Here is a 27202-nt window from a genome sequence, read left to right as displayed (position 1 = left end):
AAGTCCCAAAACTGGAAGGTGCGTTCAGAGGGGGCAGTGTAGCGATTCTTGCTATATGAGCGACTTCACAATTCCCATCAAGTGGGTTAACCCATAGAGATGTATAGAGGACTCTAGTGCCCAAAAATCCGTTTTGGCATCAAATCAAATTGTATTTGTCACACGTGCAAATACAAGTGTAGACCTTACCATGAAATGCCTACTTACAAGCCCTTAACCAACAGTGCAGTTAAAGAAGAGTTAAGAAAATATTTACCAAATAAACTAAAGTAAAAAATTCAAAATAATAAAAAGTAACACAATAACATAACAATAGCGAGGCTATATACAGGGGGTACCGGTACCGAGTCAGTGTGCGGGAGTACAGGTTAGTTGAGGTAATTTGTACATGTAGGTATGGGTGAACTGATTATGCATAGATAATAAACTGCGAGTAGCAGCAGTGTACAAAAAAAAAATGGAGGGGGGGTCAATGTAATAGTCCGGTGGCCATTTGATTAATTGTACAGCAGTCTTACGGCTTGGGGGTAGAAGCTGTTAAGGAGCCTTTTGGTCCTAGACTTGGCGCTCCGGTACCACTTGCCATGCGGTAGCAGAGAAAACAGTCTATGACTTGGGGGACAGAGTCTCTGACAATTTTATGGGCTTTCCTCTGACACCACCTATTATATAGGTCCTGGATTGCAGCAAGCTTGGCCCAGTGATGTACTGGGCCGTACGCACTACCCTCTGTAGCGCCTTACGGTCAGATGCCGAGCAGTTGCCATACCAGGTGGTGATGCAACCGGTCAGGATGCTCTCGATGGTGCAGCTGTAGAATTTTTTGAGGATCTGGGGACCCATGCCAAATCTTTTGTGAAAAGAGGGCACAACTGTCTTGGTGTGTTTGGACCATGATAGTTCGTTGGTGATGTGGACTCCAAGGAACTTGAAACTCTCGACCCGCTCCACTACAGCCTCGTTGATGTTAATGGGGGCCTGTTCGGCCCGCCTTTTCCTGTAGTCCATGATCAGCTCCATGTCCATGTCTTACTCACATTGAAGAAGAGGTTGTTGTCCTGGCACCACACTGCCAGTTCTCTGACCCCCTCCCTATAGGCTGTCTCATCGTTGTCGGTGATCAGGCCTACCGCTGTTGTGTTGGAGTCGTGTTTGGCCATGCGGTCGTGGGTGAACAGGGAGTACAGGAGGGGACTAAGTACACACCCCTGAGGGGCCCCAGTGTTGAGGATCAGCATGGCAGACGTGTTGTTGCCTGTCCTTACCACCTGGGGGCGGCCCGTCAGGAAGTCCCGGATCCAGTTGCAGAGGGAGGTGTTTAGTCCCAGGGTCCTTAGCTTAGTGTTGTGCTTCGTGGGCACTATCGTGTTGAACGCTGAGCTGTAGTCAATGAACAGCATTTTCACATAGGTGTTTCTTTTGTCCAGGTGGGAAAGGGCAGTGTGGAGTGCGAGTGAGATTGTGTCATCTGTGGATCTGTTGGGGCGGTATGCGAATTGGAGTGGGTCTAGTGTATCCGGGAGGATGCTGTTAATGTGAACCATGACTAGCCTTCAAAGCATTTCATGGCTACTGACGTAATCATTTAGGCAGGTCACCTTAGCTTCCTTGGGCACAGGGACTATGGTGGACTGCTTGAAACATGTCGGTGTTACAGACTCAGTCAGGGAGAGGTTGAAAATGTCAGTGAAGACACTTGCCAGTTGGTCCGCGCCTGCTTTGAGTACACGTCCTGCTAATCCATCTGGCCCCGCGGCTTTGTGAATGTTGACCTGTTTAAAGGTCTTGCTCACATCGGCTACCGAGAGCATGCAGCGCCATTGAGGACTTTCACCATTTTGAAGTAGTCAACTGGGGGGGGACTTCTTATTAATTAAAGGGATACTGCGAGATTTCCTAGCTCCAACAGTGCAGTAGAATCTAACAATTCACAACAATACACACAAATCTAAAAGTAAAAGAATGGAATTAAGAAATATATAAATATTAGATTGATCAGTGTCGGAGTGGCATTGACTAAAATACAGTAGAATAGAATAGAGTATATACATATGAGATGAGTAAAGCAGTATGTAAACCTTATTAAAGTGACTAGTGTTCTATTATTAAAGCGGCCAAGTCTATGTATACAGGGCAGCAGCCTCCAAGGTGCAGGGTTGCGTAACTGGGTGAAAGCCGGCTAGTGATGGCTATTTAACAGTCTGATGGCCTTGAGATAGAAGCTGTTTCTAAGTCTCTCCGTCCCAGCTTTGATGAACCTGTACTGACCTCGCCTTCTGGATGATAGCAGGGTGAACAGGCTGTGGCTTACATTGTTTGATATCCTTGATGATATTTTTGGTCTTCCTGTGACACCGGGTGCTGTAGGTGTCCTGAAGGGCAAGTAGTTTTCCCCCAGTGATGCGTTGGGCAGACCGCACCACCCTCTGGAGAGCCCTGCGGTATCACCATACCAGGCGGTGATACAGCCGACAGGAAAAGTTTGTGAGGGTTTTAGGGGCCAAGCCAAAAGCAGTGGAGTAGACCTTCTAACTACTCCAAAACTGGATGGTTGGTCATTTATAGTCTTACAAAGCTATACATAATAACTCACATTTTATTATTCCTTAATTTCACTGATAATCATAAGAAACGAGATGCTATCCACTACCCTATTCTTTCCGGTTGTCCCATAGAGATCGCAACGTTGTATCTGTGTAAATGGCTCTGCTTGTGTGCTCACAGACGACATAATGGGACAGATACCATGATTTGGCTGATTTTGACTGAATGTCAGCACGCCACACATCTAGCTAGGGCTAGGCTATACTTTTATAGGAAACAGCTTCATTAATCTACTAGTAGGTACTACAAGTGCAACCATGTGAATACAATTTGATCTCAACTACCCTTATAGTAGCCTACAAGGAAATGGTTTCACAGCATGATGTTATTACATATTAATTAGCCTACTAGCTAGTACATATTTTATACACAAAACCTTTCATTCCTTATAAATTCCTTAATCCACAAAACCTATTCACAAAGAAAACACAAACAAATGAAAATTAAACAGCCATTTATTAATGTAGAATCTACAGTATATTATAATACTGTAAGCCTCTCAACTGCGGTTGATTTGGCGCTGATTTTCTTCATTTTAGGCTTAAAGGAAGAACGTCGTCTTGTGTTATGTATTTTTTATTATTTTCCTGGTTTTTGTGTTTTGGAATGTCCGATATCTCTGGGATACCGGTCACGTTCCTCGTATTCTCCCTCATCTGAAGATGTGTCGAAATCACTCGATGACCAATACGCAGCGGGTTGACTGTTCCACATCATATTCATTATAGATGGAAACGACAAAACAAAATAAACACGCAAAGGAGAAAGGTGACAGTTTCACAGGTGAAACGAAACACAGTGCAAAATACAATTACCCACAAACACACAGACAAACACACCCTACTAATATAGGACTCCCAATCAAAGGCAACTCAACACACCTGCCTTCAATTGAGAGTCCAGTACCCAACCTACACATAGAAAACCTAACCTAGAACCTAAACCAACACTCACAACCCCACTATACCATAACCAAACATAACTCTGCCACGTCCTGACCAAATATAATACAAAAATACCTAAGTATATGGTCAGGACGTGACATTACCCCCCCTAAAGGTGCATACACTGAATGCACCAAACCAACAGAAAAAAAACACACACAATTAACCCCCTAACTAAAGGGAGGGAAGGGGGGGTGGCTGCCGTCAACAACGGGACAGTGCTACACCCCCCCTCCCCAACCCACCTATATTGGAGGTGGCTCCGGTTCTGGCCTACTGTCCTCCAGACCGTAGACAGACCTGTTGGGCTTAGGGCAGTAGGCAGACTTCTTTGGTTCTGGGTCGTGGGCCGACTCCTTCGGTCCCAGGCTGTAAGCAGACTCCTTCGGTTCTGGGTTGTAGGCAGAATCATCACAGTCATAGTTAATCAACTTTACTTTAGAATTGTGACCAGACTCACCCGGTTCTGGGTCACAGGCAGCTCCCCTCAGTCCCGGGTCGCAAGCTGTTGTCGGATACTCTGGTCCGCACACCGGTGTCGGATCCTCTGGGTCGCACCCTGGTGTCCCTGGCGGTTCCGGCGAGGCGGGCCACTCTGGCGGGTCCGGCAAGGCGGGCCACTCTGGCGGGTCCGGCGAGGCGGGCCACTCTGGCGGGTCCGGCGAGGCGGGCCACTCTGGCGGGTCCGGCGAGGCGGGCCACTCTGGCGGGTCCGGCGAGGCGGGCCACTCTGGCGTCGGATCCTCTGGGCTGCACACTGGTGTGGGATCCTCTGGACGGGGCCCAGTCTCCGTACTTTCGAGGCTGGACTGACGCGCTGGAAGCTTGGTGCGTGGAGCTGGTACAGGTCGTGCCAGACTGGAGGCACGCACTTCCGGGTCAGCACGAGAGGCGGGAACTGGCAAGACTGGGCCATGGAGACGCACAGGTGGTCTTGATCGCACCACCTGCACAACCCGTCCTGGCTGGATGGAACTAGTAGCCCTGTACGAGCGGGGTGCTGGTACAGGGCGAACTGGGCTGTGCAGGGGCTCGGCAGTTACCGTGCGTAGAGCGGGCGTAGGGTAGCCTGGTCCTAGGAGGCGTACCGGCGGCCAGACGCGCTGTGCAGGCATCCTCCTACCAGGCTGGATGCCCACTCTAGCACGGCATCTGCGCGGGGCTGGAATAGCTCGCACGGGACTGTGCAAGCGTATGGGCGAGATCGTGCGCACTTCTGCAAACTTCGGCGCCCTCAACTCCATACTTCTCTCCATGTAAGCACGGGTAGTTGGCTTCTGGCTTTTCCTTGCCCTAGCCAATCTACCCGTGTGCCCCCCCCCAAAAAATTATTGGGGGTGCCTCTCGTGCTCCTCCACCAGCGCGTTCATGGCCTCAAAACGCCTCCTCTCCGCCTTGGCTGCTTCAATCTCCGCCGGAGGAAGACGGTATTCCCCAGCCTGATGCCAGGGTCCGGCCCCGTCCAGAATCTCCTCCCAAGTCCATCTCTCACCATAATCCATATACTCAGTGTGCAGCTCCCTCCCCCGCTGCTTGGTCTTGGTTTGGTGGGAAATTCTGTCACGTTCCTCGTATTCTCCCTCATCGGAAGATATGTCGAAATCACTCGATGACCAATACGCAGCGGGTTGACTGTTCCACATCATATTTATTATAGATGGAAACGACAAAACAAAATAAACACGCAAAGGAGAAAGGTGACAGTTTCACAGGTGAAACGAAACACAGTGCAAAATACAATTACCCACAAACACACAGACAAACACACCCTACTAATATAGGACTCCCAATCAAAGGCAACTCAACACACCTGCCTTCAATTGAGAGTCCAGCACCCAACCTACACATAGAAAACCTAACCTAGAACCTAAACCAACACTCAGAACCCCACTATACCATAACCAAACATAACTCTGCCACGTCCTGACCAAATATAATACAAAAATACCTAAGTATATGGTCAGAACGTGACAATACCATGCTGTCACAATATAAATTATGTAAGCACTTGTAGCCCAATTTTGATTCTGTAGAATCAATTGCGCATTGACTGGACATTCCAAATTACCATGGCAATTATGCATCACATTAGTAATATTAATATGCAACATGCAGCAATCCAAGGTATACTATCAACAGTGTTGCTGTGCTTATAGCACCCTATTCCCTTTGCATAACATTTTCAAAGGCAGATCTCATGGCTCACTGCCCTGTTTTCCCCAACTCTTAAACTAACCCTCAAAGCCTTTCAAATAATGCTGTTAAATAAAGCAAGTTACTGTACATAATGAGTCAAACAAGCACTAGGCCTAAACATAGGCAACAAACAACAACAGCCCACTCTGGAGAGGTGAAATGTACATCCCACTCCTAGTTTGGATGTGCGTCCTGCGCATCAGACATGCTGGGCCAGCCCTAGCCTACAGGCCTACTGTTTTTTAGTAGAAATGGATAACATGAGTTCATGGTGGGCCTGTCAAAACATAGAATTTTAAAGAGAAAGTATGCGCCATGATCCGACAGGAAATAGGCCAATGGGAGTTTGTTTTTATGCACTGGAGTTGAGAATATTACCAGTATATCCAGACACATTTTGATTTTCAGGATGGGGGAATTGCATTGCAATCATGCATCACAATAGTAGGCCTAACTCTATTTCTATTGTAGAATGCAGTTTTTAATAGATATGGATAACATGGGTTCATGGTAGGCCTATCAAAACACACTCCACCAAGTCAGTGACACACGGGGCAGCAATTTCGCACATCTTGCTGACTTAAGTAATGGTCATGAAAGCAAGTGCCATGATCCAAAGGGAAATATGGGATTTTTTTTACATTCCTCCAGAGATGATAGCATTGGTAGCCTATCCAGATACCAAAAATCTGAACAGATACATATTTGATTTACAGGAGGGGGGAATTGCATTGAATCCAATTATTAATTTCAAATGATTTACCGCTCAGAAGGGCAGGGTGCACTAGTGTAATGTAATACACTGAACAAAGCATATGGAAGCAGGCATTTTCCACTATAGAACACAGTTGCACATGCAAGGGATCCAATCAGGGTGATCTACTCCTTGAAGTCCACAGAACCGTCAGTGTCCTGGTCCAGCATTGTCATCATTCTGCTTATGTCAATATAATATAGGACCACAAGGAAGACAAAACATTAGGATTTTTGTATTTTGTTGTCAGTCAGACTTAAACCTGTTAGGGGCCTCACCAATATCCAATGGTAGAGCGTGGCGCCAAATACAAATACCTTAAAAATGCTATAACTTAAATTTCTCAAACATATGACTATTTTACACCATTTTAAAGACAAGACTCTCGTTAATCTAACCACATTGTCCGATTTCAAAAAGGCCTTATAGCAAAAGCAAAACATTAGATTATGTCAGGAGAGTACCCTGCCAAAAATAATCACACAGCCATTTTCAAAGCAAGCATATATGTCACAAAAACCAAAACCACAGCTAAATGCAGCACTAACCTTTGATGATCTTCATCAGATGACACTCCTAGGACATTATGTTATACAATACATGCATGTTTTGTTCAATCAAGTTCATATTTATATCAAAAACCAGCTTATTACATTAGCATGTGATGTTCAGAACTAGCATACCCACTGCAAACTTCCGGTGAATTTACTAAATTACTCACAATAAATGTTGACAAAAAAACATAACAATTATTTTAAGAATTATAGATACAGAACTCCTTTATGCAATTGCGGTGTCAGATTTTAAAATAGCTTTTCGGCGAAAGCACATTTTGCAATATTCTGAGTACATAGCCAGGCCATCATGGCTAGCTAATTTGACACCCTCCAAGTTTGGCCCTCACCAAACTCAGATTTACTATAAGAAAAATTGGATTACCTTTGCTGTTCTTCATCAGAATGCACTCCCAGGACTTCTACTTCAACAACAAATGTTGTTTTGGTTCCAAATAATCAATTGTTATATTCAAATACCTCCGTTTTGTTCGTGCGTTCAAGTCACTATCCGAAGGGTGACGCGCGCGAGTGCATTTCGTGACAAAAAATGTCAAAATATTCCATTACCGTACTTCGAAGCATGTCAAACGCTGTTAAAAATCAATTTTTATGCTATTTTTCTCGTAAAATATCGATAATATTCCAACCGGGCTACATTGTAGTCATTCAAAGGCTGAAAGAAAAAAATGGAGTCGTCTCGTGGACGCGCATCTCCAGTGTCACTGTTCCCTGCCTGACCACTCACAAAAACTCCTGTTGTTTTTCGCCCAGAGACTGCAGACACCCCATTACACTTTCTGGCGCCTTCTGAGAGCCACCCCATTACACTTTCTGGCGCCTTCTGAGAGCCAATGGAAGCCTTAGAAAATGTCACATTACAGCACAGATGCTGTATTTTCGATAGAGATGCCACAGAAGGAGAACAAATTGTCAGACAGGGCACTTCCTGTATGGAATCTTCTCAGGTTTTGGCATGCCACATGAGCTCTGTTATACTCACAGACACCATTCAAACAGTTTTAGAAACTTTAGAGTGTTTTCTATCCAAATCTACTTATTATATGCATATTCTAGTTTCTGGGCAGGAGTAGTAACCAGATTAAATCGGGTATGTTTTTTATCCGGCCGTGAAAATACTGCCCCCTATCCCAAACAGGTTATAACTGACACTCCACACAACATACAACCAATACAGTCAAACACCCTTCTGCTCATGTCAAGTGAATGTGGGCATGGGATATAAGATCACAAGGAAGACACAATACATTAGGATTTCTGTATTTAATTGTTATTCGCACTGAATGGCTGAGACACCATTCAATATAGCAAGTCAGTCAAAGTTCAATAAAACTTTTTTTCAAGTGTATTTTTCATTAAAATCCTGACACACTTACAAGCTTTTACTGCAGTGGGCTAAAGCAGGGTCATACAGAGTCTTTCTTGGTAGTCTTAAACAAATCTACCAAAGTATACACCTCACACACATGGTTATGGGCTTAAGAAAATAAGTCACCTGTACCATGTCAGATATAGAGTTGAAATGTATTACATTTTGGGTTTGCATCCCAATATTACACTTTATATACCAAAACCGTTCGCCATAGAAACACCAGATTTTCGGCTGTTTAAAAAAAGTAAAGTTTATTAATTAGGAAATTATGCAAAATATTAATAACATTGCACCCACGAGGCCACTAGCCATTTGACTGCAGGAAAGGGCTACAGTGATGCTACAGAGCTTTTGTATAATTTCAGCCAGTAGTTTTGAAAATTGTGCTCACTAGCCAAAATGGTCCCCAAAAATGTTGCACAATTGTGTGCTATGTCAAATCAAGTCAAAGTGTATTGGTCACATACACATTATTAGCAGATGTTATTGCGGGTGTAGCGAAATGCTTGTGTTCCTAGCTCCTAAAGTGCAGTAGTATCTAACAATTCACCACAATACACACAAATCTAAAAGTAGAAGAATGGAATTAAGAAATACATAAATATTAGGACGAGCAATGGCATTGACTAAAGTACAGTAGAATAGAATACAGTATTTACATATGAGATGAGTAAAGCAATATGCACGCATTATTAAAAGTGACTAGTGTTCCATTATTAAAGTGGCCCGTTATTCCATGTCTATGTGTATTAGGGCAGCAGCCTCTAAGGTACAGGGTTGAGTAACCGGGTGGTAGCCGGCTAGTGACGGCTATTTAACAGTCTGATGGCCTTGAGATAGAAGCTGTTTTTCAGTCTCTCGGTCCCAGCTTTGATGCACCTATACTGACCTCACCTTCTGGATGATGGTGAACAGGCCGTGGCTTGGGTGGTTGATGATCTTTTTGGCCTCTCTGTGACATCAGGTGCTGTCCTGGAAGGAAGGCAGTGTGCCCCCGGTGACGCGATAAGGCAGACCGCACCACCCTCTGGAGCTCCCTGCAGTTGCGGGCAGTGCAGTTGCCGTACCAGGCGGTGATACAGCCCGACATGATACTCTCAATTGTGCATCTGTAAAAGTTTGTGAGGGTCTTAGAGGCCAAGACAAATTTCTTCAGCCTCCTGAGGACGAAGAGGTGCTGTTGAGCCTTCTTCGCCACAATCAGCTCCTTCATTTTGTTGAAGTTGAGGGAGAGGTTATTTTCCTGGCACCACTCCACCAGGGCCCTCACCTCCTCCCTGTAGACTGTCTCGTCATTGTTGGTGATCAGGCCTACTACTGTTGTGTCATCTGCAAACTTCATGATTGAGCTGGAGGTATGCGTGGCCACGCTTTCATGGGTGAACAGGGAGTACAGGATGGGGCTGAGCACGCACCCTTGTGTGGGCCCCAGTGTTGAGTATCAGCAAAGTGGAGATGTTATCTCTTACCTTCACCACCTGGTGGTGGCCTGTCAGGAAGTCCAGGACCCAGTTGCACAGGGTGGGGTTCAGACTCAGGGCCCCGAGCTTAATGATGAGCTTGGAGGGTACTATGGTGTTGAATGCTGAGCTATAGCAAATGAACAACATTCTTACATAAGTATTCCTCTTGTCCAGATGGGGTAGGGCAGTGCGATGGCGATTGCATCGTCTGTGGCTCTATTGGGGCGGTAAGCAAATTGAAGTGGGTCTAGGGTGTCAGGTAAGGTTGGGGCGGCAGGTAGGCTAGTGGTTAGAGCATTTGGCCAGTAACCAAAAAATTGCTGGATCAAATCCCTGAGCTGACAAGGTAAAAATATGTTGTTCTGCCCCTGAGCAAGGCAGTTAACCCACTGTTGCCTGGGTGCAGTGGATGTTGATTATGGCAGGCCCCTGCACCTCTCTGATTCTGATGGGTTGGGTTAAATGTGGAAGACACATTTCAGTTGAATGCATTCAGTTGAACAAATGACTCCCCTGTTACCTAAAGCTAAAGGTAGAGGTGATATGATCCTTAACTAGCCTCTCAAATCACTTTGTGATGACAGATGCTAAGGGGCGATAGTCATTTAGTTCAGTTACCTTTTGATTTCTTGGGTACAGAAACAATGGTGGACATCTTGAAGCAAGTGGGGAGAGCAGACTAGGATAGGAAAATAATATGTCCGTAAACACTCCAGCCATCTGGTCTGTACATGCTCTGAGAGTGCCGATATGGTTTTCCCTTTGTAATCCGTGATTGTCTGTAGACCCTGCCACATAAGGGCCCTTGCCTTCACCCTCAGATCCAACAGGTCCCAGACGTGCTCAATGGGATTGAGATCCGGGCTCTTCGCTGGCCATGGCAGAACACTGACATTCCTGTCTTGCAGGAAATCATGCACAGAACGAGCAGTATGGCTGGTGGCATTGTCATGCTGAAGGGTCATGTCAGGATGAGCCTGCAGGAAGGGTACAACATGAGGGAGGAGGATGTATTCCCTGTAACGCACAGCGTTGAGATTGCCTGCAATGACAACAAGCTCAGCCCGATGATGCTGTGACACACTGCCCCAGACCATGACGGACCCTCCACCTCCAAATCTATCCCGCTCCAGAGTACAGGCCTCGGTGTAATGCTCATTCCTTCGACGATAAACGCGAATCCGACCATCACCCCTGTTGAGACAAAACAGCGACTCATCAGTGAATAGCACTTTTTTCCAGTCCTGTCTGGTCCAGCGACGGTGGGTTTGTGTCCATAGGCGACGTTGTTGCCGGTGATGTCTGGTGAGGACCTGCCTTACAACAGGCCTACAAGCTCTCAGTCCAGCCTCATGGCCACATCTGCAGTCCTCATACCTCCTTGCAGCATGCCTAAGGCACATTTACGCAGATGAGCAGGGACCATGTGCATCTTTCTTTTGGTGTTTTTCAGAGTCAGTAGAAAGGCCTCTTTAGTGTCCTAAATTTTCATAACTGTGACCTTAATTGCCTACTGTCTGCAAGCTGTTAGTGTCTTAACGACCGTCCCACAGGTGCATGTTCATTAATTGTTTATGGTTCATTGAACAAGCATAGGAAACAGTGTTTAAACCCTTTACAATGAAGATCTGTGAAGTTATTTGGATTTCTACGAATTATCTTTGAAAGACAGGGTCCTGAAAAAGGGACGTTTCCTTTTTTGCTGAGTTTACGTCTCGTGTCTGAGCCATTGAATTGCGACTCCACTTTGTCTCTGTACTGACATTTTGCCCTTTTGATTGGCTTACGGAGGGAATAACTACACTGTTTGTATTCAACCATATTTCCAGTCACCTTGCCATGGTTAAATGCGATGATTCGCGCTTTCAGTTTTGTGCGAATGCTGCCATCTATCCACGGTTTCTGGTTTGGGTAGTTTTTAATAGTCACAGTGGGATCAACATCTCCTATACACTTCCTGATGAACTCAGTTGCCGTGTCCGTGTATACGTTGATGTTACTCTCAGAGGCTACCCAGAACATATCCCAGTCCCCGTGATCAAAACAATCTGGAGTCGTGATCTGATTTGAAGGGAGACCGGTGTGGGCCTTGGAAGATTTTTGAAAGGGGGAGTAGCAGTGGTCGAGTCTTTTACCAGAGCAAGTACTACAGTCAATGTGTTGATAGAAATTTGGTAGCGTTTTGCTCAAATATCAATTTTGTATGATATCCTAAATCCAGCCAAAAAAACGGTATGATATGATATGTGCTTAAGACCCCGGGGTGCATCTTTAACAATAAAAGTTAGCATTAGAAAAGCATTTTCTATCTTATAAGGTGGCGGACTTTTGAATAAGCATACTCAATGGATACTCTTCATTGAAAGGGATTTTTAGTCCAGGACTATAGGCTTAATCTGTGTCCAGGAAACTGTCCCGAGGTGTTGCAGTGACTCACCCCAGCGATGTTGGGCAGCTCTGCCTTGATGAGGTTGGTTAGCTCTTTTTTGTCGAGGGTCTAAGCATCTCCACTACCAGCGTGCTTGTGGAATGTCATGATGAGAGCTGTGGCCAAGAAACAGTGGGTCATGACAAACTAACCAGGGTAAGCCTAGCTCCACAGGAAATGCAGGAGAGTCAATAAGGAAGAGACTAATTCTCTCCTTGTGCCCCCCCTGCGTCACCATGCCCAGAGGAGCGGTGGCCTCCCTGATCAAACCTGACCCTAATGGTTGACTATCTAAGGCGTGAACGGGGAAGGGCACAGCCACGGGAACAATGGGGATCCCTAAACTATGGGCGAACAATCCATCTATAAAATTCCCAGCCGCACTTGAATCGACGAGCGCCTTATGCTGGGAATGCGGGGAAAACTCAGAAAAAGTGACATAGACAAACATATGAGCAACAGAGGGCTCTGGGTGAGAATGGTGCCGGCTCACCTGGGGTGACGCCAGAGTGCCCTGCCTGCTGCCTCGATCCCCAGAGGAACCAACTCGGCACCGACCGGCAGTGTGATCTTTGTGGCCACAGATGGTGCACGAGCTGGAACCCCCTTCGGTCTCCCTGCGCACCGCCCCTCCCACCTCCATAGGTATCGGAGAGGGTGTGTGGGAGGATGGAACCACCGGACCCCGATCTGAACGTCCGCGTGTAGCCAGTAGGTTGTCCAGCTGGATGGACAGGTCCACCAGCTGGTCAAACGTGAGGGTGGCGTCTCTGCAGGTCAACTCCCGACGGACGTCCTCGCACAGACTGCAGCGGTAATGGTCGATCAGGGCCCTGTCGTTCCATCCCGTGCCGGCAGCCAGGGTCCTAAACTCCAGGGCGAACTCCTGGCTGCTCCTTGTCTCCTGCCTCAGATGGAAGAGTCGCTCATCCGCCGCTCTACCCTTGGGCGGGTGGTCGAAGACTGCCCGTAAACGGTGGGTGAACTCCTCAAACTGGTCCAATGCCGCATCTCCCTCTCTCCACACGGCATTGGCCCACTCCAGGGCTTTCCCGGTGAGGGTGGATACCCTCTCACGGCACGACGGAGCCGGGTGGACGGTGGCCAGGTATAGGTCCAGTTGTAAAAGGACCCCCTGGCAGATCGCAGCCTTCCCATCGTATTCCTGGGGCAGGGAGAGACGAATCCCACTGGGACCAGGATGAAGAGGGGCGCTCAGTGGAGACCCCGGTTGTGCTGGTGGAGGCGCTGGAAGAACTCCCTGTCTCTCCCAGCGGTTCATATGTGCGCCATAACGAGCAGCCTGGTGACCTAGAGGCCGGAGAGGGAGCACACGTGACAAGTACTAAATCCATGTGAATGTGTAGTGTGTATGTGCCAATGTTTGTGTTGCTTCACAGTCCCCGCTGTTCCATAAGGTGTTTTTTAAATCTCATTTTACTGCTTGCGTTAGTTACTTGATGTGGAATAGAGTTCCATGTAGTCATGGCTCTACGTAGTACTGTGTGCCTCCCATAGTCTGCAGTTTAACCCAACTATGAGTAGCTGCAGCCCAATATGGCGACCAGAATATGGGCGTGTGGAAAGGAGTGGGTCGAATGGAGAAGGTGTATGGAAAGCGAATCAGCTAATTGGGCAGATTGGTTGCCACTCAAGACTCAAGTTTTGCATGGCTGATTGGGCTGCATGACAAGACGATAAGCCGGTGTGAATGACTAGTGCACTGGTGTTGTATGGAGGTGCTTGCTGACCTGAGTTGTTTCCCACTGGTCAGCTGTATAACAGTGTCACAGCTATCGTGGCAATTTTTTGCCCTCCCATGATTTTATTTCAAGTAGGATTGCACCTTACACAAGAAATAACTAACATTGATAACCATCTAGACGTCACCTTGATACATACATATATTATACTCAATGGGAGGGCATGAACAGCAATAACACTGGGACACGTGTCCTTCGCTCCCGCTTGCCAAGTACTACTGTCCCGCAACGGCATGTGAAGTAGCTACCTAGTAGCTAATATCAGGGTGAAAGTCACGGTAAGCGCACACATACAACACATACAAGCAACAGTAAACCCATCATCGGTACTTTTAATCAAAAATGAACAATTGTCAGTTTTATAGCTTCAAAACAGAAGTCCAAACTCTAAGTGCAGTAGTTGAGTGGTAAGAAACAGAAGAAAATAAACACAGTTCAATCAAAATCGTCTAACCTTTAGCGAAATGTTTTTGGCACACCCAATCCTTTCCATAAGCCCACAATATGCAACTCCAGTTGCCATATTGGGCTGCAGCTACCCCTATCTTGTTTACCTACTTTTTTATTTTATTACATTTTTTACAGTTAACCCACCTTTTGCGGAAAAATGCATTGAAAGTATAGAGTGCGTTACTTTTTTCACCTCGATCAGAGTTTACCTGTAACGGATCCGCTGGTACTGCTGCTCCTTCTGTTCTCCAGTTCCGGAGGTCTATGTCACCGGTTTTCTAGGCTTCACTGAACGGGTTTCATTATCATAAACCCCGAACTGTCTTGTCTGATTACACACACCTGGTTCCCATTTCCCCTGATTAGTATGCTATATATGTGGCGTCTGTTCCCTCTGTCTTTGTCAATTATTGTTCCCATGTCCGTTGGTGTTGTGAGTACCTATGCGTTGGTGCAGCTGTTATGCTGCGTGCTTTATATATTGTGTATAACGGGTATTGGCCCGTGTCGTTCAACGAGGTTTACCCTCGCTCTTTTGTTTGGGTACAGCCCAGTGTTTTTGTATTCATGTTTGTTTTGGGTGCATTAAAAACCCCTATTGTGTATTCCTGTGCCTGTCTCCAAATCCTTTATACCAGCGTGACATTACCCCCATATTTTTTTACCACTACATCACAGGCTGCATCATTACATTGCCTTACGGTACATTTTACGTAACTGTCGCAATCCATGCACCGCATCACAACACAAATAATCACACTACACATTAGCACCTTCTTCTCTGGTTTATCTACTTCTGTTTCTGATACCGCATGGCAAAGCAAGTTGGAAAAATTCCACGCATGCAACACACTTCATACACTGCAACCTATTCCGGCAGATGAGTCGCAGCAGTGCAGATTGCCTCCCATTGAAATTAATTGATTTCCGTAGACAGCAGTTGGTGTGCACTAGGCTTAAAGGAACATTCCATTCGGGGTATGATAGTAGGTGACAGGTGCACTGGTTTCAGTGTGTCAAGAACTGCAATGCTGCTGGGTTTTTCACGCTCAACAGTTTCCCCATGTGTATCAAGAATGGTCCACCACCCAAAGGACATCCAGCCAATTTGACAGCTGAGGGAAGCATTGGAGTCAACACGGGGCAACATCCCTGTGGAACGCTTTCGACACCTTGTAGAGTCCATGCCCCGATGAATAGAGGCTCTTCTGAGGTGCAACTTATTAGGAAGGTGTATATTCAGTGTATTTAAAACATGTCTGTTTCCTTTAGGTCTAGGTTGAATACTATTTAGGCTAACATAACAAATGAATGACCACATTCAATGTAGAGGAATGGGGTGAGGATGAGGATGAGGCTATAGCTTTTCCTTAAAATAGCCTATAGATAGGCCTATAGGGCTATCATATAAAAAAGTAGCAATGTGTTACATTGCACTGTGTTAAATGTTGGAATGGAATGACATGAGGTATTGTATTGTACATGCGTCATCATCAGCCTATACAATGTCATAGGCTATAATAGACTACAACGGGGAAACAACAAAACATGCTAACACAGACAAAACACACTGACATGACCACAGACACAGTATACTCACTAATACAAACCAGAGCGTCCATCATAGAAGTGAGCGTTTTCAAATCCGACTCTGCCTCCTTCGATGAATTATACATGCGAAACAATCAGCTCTCCAAACATTGATCTCTGTTTGGGTCTTTTGCCTTATAAGCAGCCAGGGGCATTGGCCTGGGTGGACACAGGCCCACCCACTGTGGAGCCAGGCCCTGCCAAGCCCACCCAATCAGATTGAGCAAAAACAAAAAAAGAATACATTATTATTTCAAAAATACTCCTCAGCATTCATTGCGTTACCGGTGAACACGGTGAGAACAATACAATATGCTCTCCATACCTTTGCTAAAAATTTAACTACAGTGTTTAACATACTACAAAGAACTCTGATTGTAAAATGTCGACACTTTTTAGTCAATAGGCTATGGCTATCCATACCTGTGCATCCCTACTTCTTGGTCACCTATGTGTCTCTAAATACACCACATGACCAAATGTATGTGGACATCTGTTCGTCTAACATCTCATTCCAAAATCATGGGCAATCTTGGAACATTGCTGCGGGGACTTGCTTCAATTCAGCCACAAGAGCATTAGTGAGTGAGGTCGGGCACTGATGTTGGGTGGTAAAAGATGGCGCCGACAGAGAGGGCTGCCTCGCTTCTTGCTCTTAAGAAACTTTGCAGTATTTCCTTTTTTAATGTATTATTTGTTACATTGTTAGCCCAGAATTTTTGTTGTGTTATTACATACAGCCGTTAGGAAATATTGGATATCAGAGCGGCGGTAACTCACCAGCACTATCAGCATTACGACCAGGAATACGACTTTCAATCACTGGAAAATAAATGGGACGAACTGAAAGCACGTACAGTATATCCTAATAACGGGACATTAAAAACTGTAATACCTTATGTTTCACAGAGTCGTGGCTGAACGACGACATTACGAACATACAGCTTACAGCTTCTTAAAACTGCATTGTTGGTTAAGGGCTTGTAAGTACACATTTCACTGTAAGATCTACACCTGTTGTATTCAGTGCATGTGACAAATACAATTTGATTTCACATTTGATTTGATTTTGATTTGATTACCAGGCATGCACAACACAGTAAATACATAGGTCTAAACTATAGCCTACACATAGCCTACACACCCTGTTAAGATCTCAATTGCTCGGTTTAGCAGCATTCTTGGGGTCCTACTTTCTGACAAGAGAATCCATGTGGGTGTATATGAGGATCAGTCTCATTATTGTTTCGTTTATTAGGAGCCCCATTAGCTACTGCACATGCTGCAGCTACTCTTCCTGGGGTCCACATAAAATGTACAAATGAATAACAAAGTACAGAACAATTATAGACAATAAAATAATATTACATTAAATTCAAAAATAAAATAACAGTTATATATTGAGAAGACACCAAGAGACAACAAATATGGAACTATTTACAAACAATTCATATATGCATATTCTTATACACAGTACAGGTAAATTAGATCTGTAGAAAAAGGAAAGGCGCTGTGATACAATATGTTTTTGAAAGCTAAGCGTACTTTCTGCCTTTTTATTGTAGAGTTAAGCAACCCTTAGCAGTGTGCGTGTGCGTGTGTATGTGTGTGTGCGCATTTGAGTGTGTGTGCATGGACACCGGGAGGGAGGTATTTACCCAATTTACTCAATCCCCTGGCTGTCAGTCCTTCCCAACCTGCTTGCACAAACAAGAGCACTTTTTCAACAAGCCTACTTGACAAACTTGTTGGCTAATTAGTTACTCAATGTCAAAGAATACTGTGCATGTTTTACTGAAAATGTGAAACCTGTATATCTGATTTTGACTGAGTATCAGAAAGCCACACATTTAGCTAGGGCAACAGATGTAGGATCTTAATTTGAGCCAGTTTGCTACAGCAGGAAAATAATCCTGCAGTAAGAGGAAATGTGAAACCTGAATGGTGGCTGTATATCTGATTTTGACTGAATATCAGAAAGCTACACATTTAGCTAGGGCAACAGATGTAGGATCTTAATTTGAGCCAGTTTGCTACAGCAGAAAAATAATCCTGCAGTAAGAAGAAATTTGAATTATTATGTGGATTTCGTAAGGGAAAATCAAGTCTGAAATTTCGAAGTGGAAATTAAACTTCAGAAGCCTCAAATATAGTATAGCCTCAAATACATTTCAAGTTAAACATTTCCTGCTGGAAAGTTTTCCAGCAACAGGGTCATCAAATTAAGATCCTGCCTCTGTAGGCTATACTTTTATAGTAAACAGTTTCATTCATCTACCAACTATGTGAAACACATTCTTCCACATACAAAACTTATTCACAAAACCCTTATTCACACAAAAACTCACAAAGTAAACACCCGAACAACCAAATTAAAATTAAACAGGCATTTATTAATGTGGCATGTAATGTAATACACTGTACAAAGCATGGAAGCAGGCAGGTCTTTACATTCAATCACATACTCCCCACCAGGGCACAGTTGCATGCGTAGGCAAGGGATCCAATCAGGGTAATGTACTCCTTGAAGTCCACGGAGCCATCAGCATCCTGGTCCAGCATCGTCATCAGGTCATCCACTTCAGGACCACCCTTCTGCTCATGCAAATGTAATATAGGATCATTTACATTTAAAAAATTTAGCAGATGCTCTTATCCAGAGCAGCTTACAGGAGCAATTAGGGTTAAGTGCCTTTCTCAAGGGCACAACGACAGATTTTTCATGTAGTCGGATCACAAGTAAAGAAAGACAATACCTTAACATTTCTGTATTTAATTGTCATTCGCACTGAATGGCTGAGACTCCATGCAATATTGAAATCAGTAAAAGTTCAATCAAACAAAGCATTAAATTGTTTTTATTCAAATCACAACACACTTAAAGGGATACTTCAGGATTTTGGCATTGAAGCCCTTTATCTAGAACCCAGAGTTAGATGAACTCGTTGACACAATTTCTATGTCTCTGCGTACAGTTTAAAGAAACTGCTAGCATGCTAGTATATACCATAGACTTCTAGTCATTGTGGTAATGCTAGTTAGAATTGGCTAGTGAAACTACCTCTAACTTCCTTCGTACTGGATGCAGAGACATAAAAATAGTATCCATGAGTTAATCTGACACTGGGGAAGTAAATAAAGGGCTTAGTTGCCAAAATCCTGAAGTATCTCTTTAACAATAAAAGGTGGCATTAGAATAGCATTTACTATCTCATGAGGGGCCAGTTTCCCAGATACAGATTAAGCCTAGTCCTAGATCTAAAAAGATAAAGTATGCTCAGTGGTAGCTAGCAGATCGCAATGGACCAATTCCATTAGCCGTTGCTGGATAGGTATTGTCTGGCGTAGCACAGAGAATTTTCGACCAACCTTAACTCAATTCGGCCAAACTGTCAGAGTCCACCAATCAGGCCCCCGAGAACTGGAATTGCCCAGGCCTGCGAGCATCACATTAGCCCGTTACAATCTGCTAGCTAGCTCAATGGATACTCTTCATTGAAAGTGATTTTTAGTCCAGGACTATAGGCTTAATCTGTATTCGGGAAACTGGCCCGAGGTGTTGCAATGACTCACCCCAGCGATGTTGGGCAGCTCTGCCTTGATGAGGTTGGTTAGCTCTTTTTTGTTGAGGGTCTTGGCATCTCCACTACCAGCGTGCTTGTGGAATGTCATGATGAGAGCTCCCAGGGAGGCTTCCAGAGTTGTGGGCTGTGCCATGGTTTCTGAGGGTGATGGTGATCCTGGGGGTGGAAACTATTATAAGTAGTAGGCAAGTAGCTTACATGTGGAATGCCATATGTTCTTTACGGGAATGAAGAGGACTATGTAAGTAAGCAAGCACTTACAAAATGAAGAATAGACATGTTAAATTGATAACAGTTTACTGTATTATCTTTTAAGGTTCAGTCTAAGAACTTATTCAGTTTCCTGTCGGTCTTACCTGTGTGTAGAATAGGAGAATCTGTCAGGTGCAGAGGGGGTGGAAAGTAAAGGAGCTTATATAGAACAGCACCTGGTCTGTGACACTCCCCTTGATTCCATCCTCCTCTCTGCCCTTCCCTGTTACGCCCTCTGTTTCTCCTCACCCTTATCTCTCTCTACACTATGCCCTTCCTGCATGTCCTTGTGTGACCTGACCTTTCATGGTAGCTGCTTCTGTATAGAATACGCTGTCTAAAAAAAGTATTGTCTATATTAATTGCATCATCCTTAGCCTTAATAGCGTTTGTGTGATTAATAGTAGTAGTCTATACACTAAAGTTGCATAACATGCAACTCAAATGAATACAAAACATTCTTTGTCCTCTCTTTTTTTGTGTTTTTGTGAACAGTATGCCTTCGTATATTATGTATGTATCATGCAACAACAACTGGTTTAAGTTATGTAAGTAAATTGAAAGTCTGTTTTTTATTACACTGTCCGTGGCATTTCATTGAATGGTAGGGTGTGTCCATGCTCTTTGTCTTGCAGTAAATACTTGCATTCCAGATCAGGTTATATTTTAGTTTATCCTGTTTATGGTTTGTTATAGAGGTGTCATTAAAAGCACAGCCTCTCTCTAACCGTCATTTAAAACAGGCATTTTTAAGTCATATCAAATGTTATTTGTCACATGCTTCGTAAACAACCGGTATAGACTAACAGTGAAATGCTAAACTTTTAGCTGTCAGAATGGTGGGTGCAGCTGGTGTATGCAGTCAGGCGCAGGAGAGCAGAGAATTGGGAGCAACGTAACTTTACTCAGAATAATGAGTGGTGCAAGGTAAAACAATACACTTGCCCAAACACAAACACACGAACATCAACTTTTACACACGGGCAAGAAACAGCACCCGTCGAAATAACCAGTCACCAACATTACCGAACATGACATAAAACAATCCCGCACAACACCATGGGGGAAACAGAGGGTTAAATACATGAACAATAATTAGGGGAATGAAAAACAGGTGTGTAGAAACAAAAACAAAACAAATGGAAAATGAAAAGTGGATCGGTGATGGCTAGTAGACCGGCGACGGCGACCGCCGAGCGCCGCCCAAACAAGGAGAGGAACCGACTTTGGCTGAAGTCATGACAGTACCCCCCCCTTGACGCGCGGCTCCAGCAGCTCACCGACGCCGGCCTCGGGGACGACCTGGAGGACGAGGTGCAGGGCGATCCGGATGGAGACGGTCGAACTCCCACAGCATCGAAGGGTCCAACACGTCCTCCACCTGCACCCAGCATCTCTCCTCCAGATCGTACCCCTCCCACTCCACAAGGTACTGAAGGCCCCTTGCCCGACGCCTCAAGTCCAGTATGGACCGAACTGCATACGCCGGAGCCCCCTCGATGTCCAGAGGGGGCGGAGGAACCTCCCGCACCTCAGATTCCTGGAGCGGACCAGCCACCACCTTCCTGAGGAGAGATACATGAAACGAGGGGTTAATACGGTAATCGGTGGGAAGCTGTAGCCTGTAACACACCTCGTTTATTCTCCTCAGGATTTTGAATGGCCCCACAAACTGCGGACCCAGCTTCCGGCAGGGCAGGCGGAGGGGCAGGTGTCTGGTCAAGATCCAGACCCAGTCCCCCGGTCACTGAGGTGGCGGTTTGCGCCAGCCTTCTGATGCCTCACGGCCCGCTGAAGGTGCACATGAGCGGCGTGTCATGTCTCCTCTGAGCGCCTAAGCCAGTCGTCCACCGCAGGAGCGAGTGACGGAGTGAGTTCTGGGCCATCTCTGCCCAGGGTATGAACGCCGCCCACTCCCCCGGCCGGTCCTGGCAATAGAACCGCAGAAACCTTCCCACATCCTGGTTCACTCCACCTGCCTGTTACTCTTGGGGTGAAAACCTGAGGTAAGGCTGACCAAGACCCCCAGACGTTCCATGAACGCCCTCCAGACCCTTGACGTGAACTGTGGACCTCGATCAGATACTATGTCCTCAGGCACCCCGTAGTGCCGGAAGACGTGTGAACAGAGCCTCCGCAGTCTGTAGGGCCGTAGGGAGACCGGGCAAAGGGAGGAGATGGCAGGACTTAGAAAACCGATCCACAACGACCAGGATCGTGATGTTACCCTGTGAGGGAGGTAGATCCAATAGGAAGTCCACCGACAGGTGCAACCACGGCCGTTGTGGAACGGGTAAGGGTTGTAGGGTGCCTAGGGGCCTTGCACTGAGCGCACATCGAGCAGGAGGAAACATAAACCCTCACGTCCTTAGCCAAGGGGGGCCACCAGTACTTCCCACTAAGACAGAGCACTGTCCGACCGATGCCCGGATGACCAGAGGAGGGTGACGTGTGGGCCCAATAGATCAAACGTCCAGTCGCAGACAGCAGACGGAATGTACAGACGCCCAGCTGGACACTGGAGGGGAGTGGGCTCTGCACGTAATGCCCGCTTGATGTCCGTGTGCAGCTGGGAGTGTGATCCATGGACCGCTCCTCTGTGTCATACAGCCGGGACAGTGCATCTGCCTTCGCGTTCTGGGAACCTGGTCTGTAGGAAAGGGTAAACACAAAACGGGTAAAGAACACGGCTCACCTTGCCTGGTGAGGGTCCAGTCTCCTCGCCGCCCGGATGTACTCCAGATTGCGGTGGTCAGTCCAGATGAGAAAAGGGTGTTTTGCCCCCTCAAGCCAATGTCTCCACGCCTTCAAGGCCTTGACGACAGCCAACAACTCCCGGTCCCCCACGTTATAGTTTCGCTCCGCCAGGCTGAGCTTCTTCGAAAAGAAGGCACAGGGGCGGAGCTTTGGTGGCGTACCCGAGCGCTGAGAGAGCATGGCTCCTATCTCAGCCTCGGATGCGTCCACCTCCACTATGAACGCCAAAGAGGGATCCGGATGTGCCAGCATGGGAGCCGAGGTAAACAGAGCCCTCAGGTGTCCAAAAGCCCTGTCCGTCTCAGCCAACCACTGCAAACGCACCGGGCCCCCCTTCAGCAGTGAGGTAATAGGAGCCGATACCTGACCAAAGCCCCGGATAAACCTCCGGTAGCAGTTGGCAAACCCTAGAAACTGCTGCACTTCCTTTACCGTGGTGGGAGTTGGCCAATTATGCACGGCTGAAATGCGGTCACTCTCCATCTCCACCCCTGATGTGGAAATGCGATACCCTAGGAAGGAGACTGCCTGCTGGGAGAACAGGCATTTCTCAGCCTTGACGTACAGGTCATGCTCCAACAGACAGTCGTCCAAGTACCCTGCGCACCAGAATGTCATCAATATACACCACTACACCCTGCCCGTGCAGGTCCCTGAAAATCTCATCTACAAAGGCTTGTATGACTGATGGAGCATTCATCAACCCGTACGGCATGACGAGGTACTCATAATGGCCTGATGTTGAACTAAACGCCGTCTTCCACTCATCTTCCTCCCGGATACGCACCAGGTTGTATGCGCTCCTGAGATCCAGTTTAGTGAAGAAGTGCGCCCCGTGCATTGACTCAATCGCCATGGCGATAAGAGGTAGCGGGTAACTGTACCTCACCGTGATTTGATTGAGACGTCGATAGTCAATACACGGGCGCAGACCTCCATCCTTCTTCTTCACAAAAAAGAAACTCGAGGAGGCAGGTGAAGTGAGGGCCAAATGTACCCCTGCCCCAGAGATTCAGAGACATATGTTTCCATAGCCGCCGTCTCCTCTTGGGACAGGGGATACACGTGACTCCTGGGAAGTGCTCCGTCTACCAGGAGATTTATCGCACAATCCCCCTGTCGATGGGGTGGTAATTGAGTCGCCTTCCTTTTACAGAAGGCGAGAGCCAAATCGGCATATTCAGAGGAGAGGCACATGGTGGAGACCTGGTCTGGACTTTCCACCGTATTAGCACCGACGGAAACCCCTAAACACCTCCCCGAGCACTTTCGTGACCACCCCGTGAGAGCCCTCTGTTGCCACGAAATAGTGGGGTCATGACAGGCCAACCAGGGTAGGCCCAGCACCACGGGAAACGCAGGAGAATCAATAAGGAAGAGACTGATTCTCTCCTTGTGACCCTCCTGCGTAACTATGCCCAGTGGCCTCCCTAATTAGCCCTGACCCTAATGGTCGACTATCTAGGGCGTGCACAGGGATGGGCCTGTCCAAAGGAACAATGGGGATCCCTAAACTATGGGCAAATGATCTGTCAATAAAATTCCCAGCTGCGCCTGAATCTATGAGCGCCTTATGCTGGGAATGCGGGGGGGGGGGGGGGGAATCTGGAAAATTAATAAACAAAAACATGTGAGCAACAGGGGGCTCTGGGTGAGCCTGGTGCCGACTCACCTGGGATGACACGAGAGTGCCCTGCCTGCTGCCTCGACTCCCATAGGAACCTCCCCAGCACCGACCGGCAGTGTGCCCTCTGCGGCCACAGACGGTGCATGGAACGGCCCCTCCTCCGGTCAACAAACAGAGCCAGATCTGGACGTCCGCGGGTAGCCAGCAGGTTATCCAACCGGATGAACATGTCCACCAGCTGGTCAAAGGTGAGTGTGGTGTCCCTGCAGGCCGACTCCCTACGGACGTCCTCACACAAACTACAATGGTAGTGATCGATCAGGGCCCTGTCGTTCCATCCCGCGCTGGTGGCCAGGGTCCGAAAGTCGAATGCAAACTCCTGTGCGCTCCTCGTCCCCTGCCGAAGGTGAAAAAGCCGTTCACCCGCCGCTCTACCCTCAGGTGGGTGGTCGAAAACTACCCGGAAGCGGTGGGTGAACTCCTCGAATTGGTCCAACACCGCTTGTCCTTCCCCCCATACGGTGTTGGCCTACTCTAGGGCTTTCCCTGAGAGGCAGGGGACAAGGGTGGACACGCTCTCACGGCCCGAGGGAGTCGGGTGAATGGTTGCCAGGTAGAGCTCCAGCTGGAGTAGGAACCCCTGACATCCCGAAGCCGTCCCATCATACTCCCTCGGAAGAGCGAGCCGAATACCACTGGGACCAGGTGAAGGAGGGGTGGGTAGTGGTGCCATTGGTGGTGTAGGCGGAGGCGCTGGAGGCACTCCTCTTCTCTCCCAGCGATCCATCGTCTGCAGGATGCGATCCATGGCGGTGCCGAGATGTTGCAGCATGGCCGCGCAGGAGAACAGAGAATTGAGAGCAACGTAACTTTACTCAGAATAATGAATGGTGCAAGGTAAAACAGTACACTTGCCCAAACACAAACACACGAACATCAACTTTTACACACGGGCAAGAAACAGCACCCGTCGAAATAACCAGTCACCAACGTTACCGAACATGACATAAAACAATCCCGCACATCACCATGGGGGAAACAGAGGGTTAAATACATGAACAATAATTAGGGTAATGAAAAACAGGTGTGTAGAAACAAAGACAAAACAAATGGAAAATGAAAAGTTGATCGGCAATGGCTAGTAGACCGGCAACGCCGACCTCCGAGCGCCGCCCAAACAAGGAGAGGAACCGACTTCAGCTGAAGTCATGACAGCCCAGTGACAAAGAGAGTATGTGTTTATACTGTTGTTTTGATTATACAACAGTATAAATATCACTTGGCTAAGTCATCTGAAGAGCTGAAGGACTAATGTGACTGATGATAAACCTGCAAATAAGTCTGTGGAAATGTAACATGAGATTAAATTCACTCATAATTACTCACCCCTATCAAAATTAAACCTACAGTTGTATTGCTTCTAATAAGTAGTACGTAATCATTTTGTAACTTCGGTGAACTATCCCTTTAATATTTCAAATACACACTGTGGACTCAATTCAATTGTACGGCCTTAGCTGGATTTATGTAGTTGCACTTTTTCCCATGGTCAAAACAAATCACAATGGTTTTGCGCACTGTGAATACCTCCTAGACAACCTCGCAGGTGGATGCTTCAATTTGACAGATGTTTTTATGGATACTAATTTCACTTTTAATCTGATACGGATCATTTGATGATGAAGATGGTATGTATCTCACATTTGGCACACCTGTAATAACATATGTGTTGTTGGCATTGTGCCACTGGTGAAGTTCCTCCTGTGAGAAACATTTCTGACATCTTCTCATGACATTCTCATTTGAACGCTAGGCTCACTACACAAAGCCACTCCCACAACTTTAGCTGCTTACAAAAAGTGAGTTGCAAAAGAGATTTGATAAATGCCATTCACAGCAAATTAAATGTGCCTCTATAAGGCACAAACCACCAGGGAAATCATGACAGTTGCAGAAGGTTTTTTGTAGTATAAAAAGAAAGTTGCATGTGTACTGTATGTTCCCAACAATTGGCTAAACCTCATGACCAGCGTTTCGGCAACACAGTGCCTTCAGGTTTTAGTGTATCAAATATTTATCTCGGGTATGGACAGTTTGGTTTGGCTGTTTCTCTCTCTCACTGACCATGTAGATATTCAAGTTGAACTCGTTTGGTTGTGAAGTTGAGTTTACTATCATTGGAGTTATACAAATAGAGAACCCTCATGCATGATAAACAGCACAAATGATCTCTATCTAAGGTTAAGCCATGGGTAGATGAGCACAATGAGGCTCAAAGAGCCATTGAATGTCATATGTGAGTCATACACTGATGATGCATAGAGAAATTAAGATTGGGAAAGAGTTAAGAGCAGGGCCTTTTGGAGGCCCTAAGCGAGACTTTGTGACAAACTACATGCAATTCTACTCATTTTGCCCCCTGGAGGTCAGGCACCTGGGCACGTGCCTTGTCGGTATTCGGCCATGATTAGGCCTACTACAAATTTAGATAGCTGGCTAGACTGATTTACCAATCTAAAAAGTGTTAACTGACATGGCTGTCAGTGACTGACATAACCAGAGAAACATTGCTGATGCAGAACCAAATTTCAAACTTGCACCTTGTGTATTCTGCTATTCTAACTCTCAACAGTAAGCTGAGACCCAGACTGAGTAAAAACAAATACAAATCTTTTGGGGGAGGGGGGGGGGGGGTTGCGACCCCCTAGCAGCTTGGGGCCTAAGCAACCGCAGATGTTGCTCATGCCTGGAGCAGAGTGAGGGGGAAAAGGGTATAGACCGAAAAGGGTGTTTTTTTTAAAGAAGCTGGGTGTTGTCGCTAGGTGACCCTCCCTATATGCCCA

At 46.4% G+C, this 27202-nt stretch overlaps 1 protein-coding gene across 2 annotated transcripts; it reads right to left on the bottom strand.

Moving 5' to 3' along the window:
* Nucleotides 1-18511: 18511 nt before the first annotated feature.
* On the bottom strand, nucleotides 18512-21106 carry LOC115176069 (protein S100-A1). Of its 2 annotated transcripts, XM_029735841.1 has the most exons (3): nucleotides 20080-21106; nucleotides 19713-19879; nucleotides 18512-18734 (listed from the first exon to the last, which is right to left on the bottom strand). In XM_029735841.1, the coding sequence occupies exons 2-3, from the start codon at nucleotides 19854-19856 to the stop codon at nucleotides 18597-18599; spliced, it is 282 nt and encodes a 93-aa protein (XP_029591701.1). In that variant the 5' UTR covers nucleotides 19857-19879; nucleotides 20080-21106; the 3' UTR covers nucleotides 18512-18596. The 2 variants fall into 2 exon arrangements, with proteins under 2 accessions (XP_029591701.1, XP_029591702.1); XM_029735842.1 differs by lacking the exon at nucleotides 20080-21106 and having other exon boundaries at nucleotides 19713-20048.
* Between the last annotated feature and the right edge of the window lie 6096 nt (nucleotides 21107-27202).

The sequence above is a fragment of the Salmo trutta genome, chromosome 36 (genome assembly GCF_901001165.1).
Source record: "Salmo trutta chromosome 36, fSalTru1.1, whole genome shotgun sequence".
Taxonomy (NCBI): domain Eukaryota; kingdom Metazoa; phylum Chordata; class Actinopteri; order Salmoniformes; family Salmonidae; genus Salmo; species Salmo trutta.
Note: the sequence above shows the minus strand (reverse complement) of the source record. Positions and strands in the feature narration are given on the sequence as shown.

Bases quoted from the DNA above. Each gene is read 5' to 3' on its own strand.
- LOC115176069 (XM_029735841.1), bottom strand. From the start codon at position 19,856: ATGGCACAGCCCACAACTCTGGAAGCCTCCCTGGGAGCTCTCATCATG. The intron at 18,735-19,712 runs GTGAGTCATTGC...TTGCATGAGCAG, and splicing joins AGCTGCCCAACATCGCTGGG to AAGGGTGGTCCTGAAGTGGA.